We start from the raw sequence: 3055 nt of genomic DNA, 5'->3' as shown, positions 1-3055 counted from the left end.
CTATTGCTTAAACGTGATATTAAAAGTTTTTTCTCACTTTTTTTGTAATCGTGTTTTACTTTTGCTTTTGAAGATTAATGAAAACGATTGAAAATCCTGCGAGACAGGTCGTGGTTTTACTCCCTTAAGCAAGGAGGTTTCCACGTAAAATCATCGTGTTGATTTTACTGTATTTTACTTTCATGTTTCATTCATCAGTGTAGTAAGGGACCTGGTCCATTACTTGTTAAGTGAAGATATATATTCTATCAAGTGGTATCAGAGCAGGCACTATCTATTTGGTTAACACCAATGAAGTGATATTTGCTCTAGAATGGCTGCTCCACTTAACCTCGAAGAAGGTCAGTCGTCAACAAGACCTCCCCGTTTCAATGGACATTTCTACAGTTGGTGGAAAGATAGAATGCACGATTACCTCATGGCTGAAGACAACGAGTTATGGGATATTGTACTGGATGGACCGTTCATTCCGATGATAGAAGAAAAGGATGGAGAGAAAACTAATCTTGTTCCAAAGCCTAGACAGAAATATGACGAAGCTGACAGGAAAAAGATTGAAAAAGGTTTCAAAGCTAAAACTCTTCTTGTCTGTGGGATAGGACCTGATGAGTACAACAGAGTGTCAGCTTGTGAGTCTGCTAAGGAAATTTGGGACTATTTGAAGACTGCACATGAAGGAACTGAACAAGTCAAAGAATCTAAGATTGACATGCTTACCTCACGGTATGAGAACTTCAAAATGAAGGAAGGAGAAACAATACATGACATGTTCACAAAGTTATCTTCCATTACAAATGAGCTGCAAAGTCTGGATGAACCTATAAGCATGACCAAACAAGTCAGAAAAGTGTTTCGAATTCTTCCAAAATCTTGGGAAAGCAAGGTTGATGCCATTACAGAAGCCAAGGATTTGAAGGTGCTGACTATGGATGCTTTGATTGGTAATCTGAAGACACATGAGATGAATCGAAATTACGATTTGTCAAAGAAGGAAGCCAAGAAGGACAAGTCATTGATGTTGAAGTACAAATCAGATGAAGATTCCAGTGATGATGATATGGCATATCTCATCAGCAGATTTCAAAAATTTGTGAGGAAAAACAAAGTTTATAAAAGAGGAACAAATGGTACTCGAAATGCTACTCAAGGTGATACTTGCTACAAGTGTGGAAAAGCTGGGCACTTCATCAGAAAGTGTCCTTTGCTTAAGAATGAAAACAAGGAACATCAAAAACTAACAAGTGACAAAGAGAATAGAAGGGACCTGGTACTCGGCAAGAGAGATCGAAAAGCTGCTGCAGATTTGGTTGTCAAAAAGGCTCTTGCTGCATGGGGTGATTCTTCAAGTGATTCAGAAGACCCTGATGAGCCAAAAGATGTGTCCATGGTTGTTGTACATGAGGAGGAAACTGTCTTCAATGAAATGTTTGCTCTCATGGCTCACACAGAAAATGAAGAAGAGGACAATCAGGTAACTCTCCTAGATATGAAAAATGATTTGGATAAATATTCTCTTAAAAATTGAGAATTTTGGCAAAAGTCATGATTGATTCTGTGATAGAGTTAACATTTGAAAGAGACACCATGAATGTTGAACTTGACAGTTTAACTGAAAACAAAGTTAAACTTGAAGAGAAAGTGTCAAGATTGGTGTCTCTAGAGTCAAATAACTCTGAACTTAAGAACCAGTTGAACCAGATTACTGAAGAAGCTGAAAAGCTGAATGGAATGTCAAATGGTTTACAAGCTGAAATTCAAGAAAAATTGAAAAACTCTGAGAAAAATCTTGGTCTGTGTTACGACCCGATTTCGAAAACTGAAGGGTTTCGAAGTCGATTTCGCAACTTTGGCCAATTTTTGGAAATGTTTAATTGTAGGAAGTCGCCACTTAATCTTTTAGGAAAAATTAAGAAAACCAAATAAATAAAAAAGGAAAGTTTAAATGAGAACATAAAATCAGAGTTTTGGGTAAGGGTTCAAATGATTCTCTAAGGAAGGTCTTAGGCACCTTAGAGAATCCGCTAATACGCGGTTGACCGACAGATTTAAAAAAAATTTGGATAATTTATATATAAAAAAAAGTTAGTTATAAAAATCTTGGTTGATACTCATATAAAAGTATTTTGATACTTCTAAAAATCTTAAGATTTATCTCAAATTCTTGTCCATAGTCATATTTTGAACCACACAAATACTTCAACACATAAACGTGAATTGAAAGGCCTTGTTTAAAACAACTATGAAAGGATATTAACGATCCTCAAGTCATTCATACAAAGCTCTAAATTAAAATAAAAGCAACTAGATTATTTTAAGGAACTTGACAATTTCTTTTTCATATTCAAAAACTTGAACTACATAGTTAGTTCAAATTCATAAACATGAATCCAAAGCTTTTCAATAACTATGAAAGAACATAAAGGGTTCTCAAGTTACTCTCATAGGCTTAAATTGTCTAACTTAAAAAAAAAAAGCTTCGAAAACTTAAAGTAAACAAGTAACGAAATGGAATAGCCATTCGAAAACCTCCAAAGGATTCATCTAAGTTTAAAGAAAAATCAACAGCCACAAAATTAACAAAGTAGATAAACATACAATAAATAAAATAACTAAGAAACTTTTAGCCCATAAGTGGTCACTTCGGGGCTGAAAATAACGCCTTTTGCCGCTTTGATTTTAGGCCTTTTGGCCCAAAATACTTTCCGTTCCTGCTGTGCTATTCTCAGACTTTGTAAGTCCAAGAAATGCTACTCTTCTGGCCCTTTGAGGCTGCTACAAATCTACTGCACTTAGTGCACATTTGAGGGTCCAAAACCATCAACTTTCGGCCTTTACAAGGCTACTGCAGTTGCTTTTAATTGCGGGTTTTAACCCTCATTTTTGCTCATCATTGGAGGTCTTTGGAGCTGTTGTTGCTACTGATTTTTGGGTGTTTAACCCAATAACATGACTCCCTTTCACGACTCCGAAGAAGGTTGACTCAAGAAGAGGAATAATGCAAGAGAAAGGAGTCCGGATGGACTCAAATTGATGAGTTCGTGCAGAAAATAAATAA

The 3055-nt window shown here is 35.9% G+C and overlaps 1 protein-coding gene across 1 annotated transcript; it reads left to right on the top strand.

Moving 5' to 3' along the window:
- The first annotated feature begins 313 nt into the window (after window positions 1-313).
- On the top strand, window positions 314-1923 carry LOC138348885 (intracellular protein transport protein USO1-like). The gene is made up of 2 exons (XM_069298474.1): window positions 314-1471; window positions 1564-1923. The coding sequence occupies exons 1-2, from the start codon at window positions 314-316 to the stop codon at window positions 1921-1923; spliced, it is 1518 nt and encodes a 505-aa protein (XP_069154575.1).
- The last annotated feature ends 1132 nt before the right edge of the window (window positions 1924-3055 follow it).

This window comes from Solanum lycopersicum, chromosome 5 (assembly GCF_036512215.1).
Source record: "Solanum lycopersicum chromosome 5, SLM_r2.1".
In the NCBI taxonomy this organism is placed as follows: domain Eukaryota; kingdom Viridiplantae; phylum Streptophyta; class Magnoliopsida; order Solanales; family Solanaceae; genus Solanum; species Solanum lycopersicum.
The sequence above is the reverse complement of the archived record's forward strand: the minus strand, read 5'-3'. Positions and strand labels throughout refer to the sequence as shown.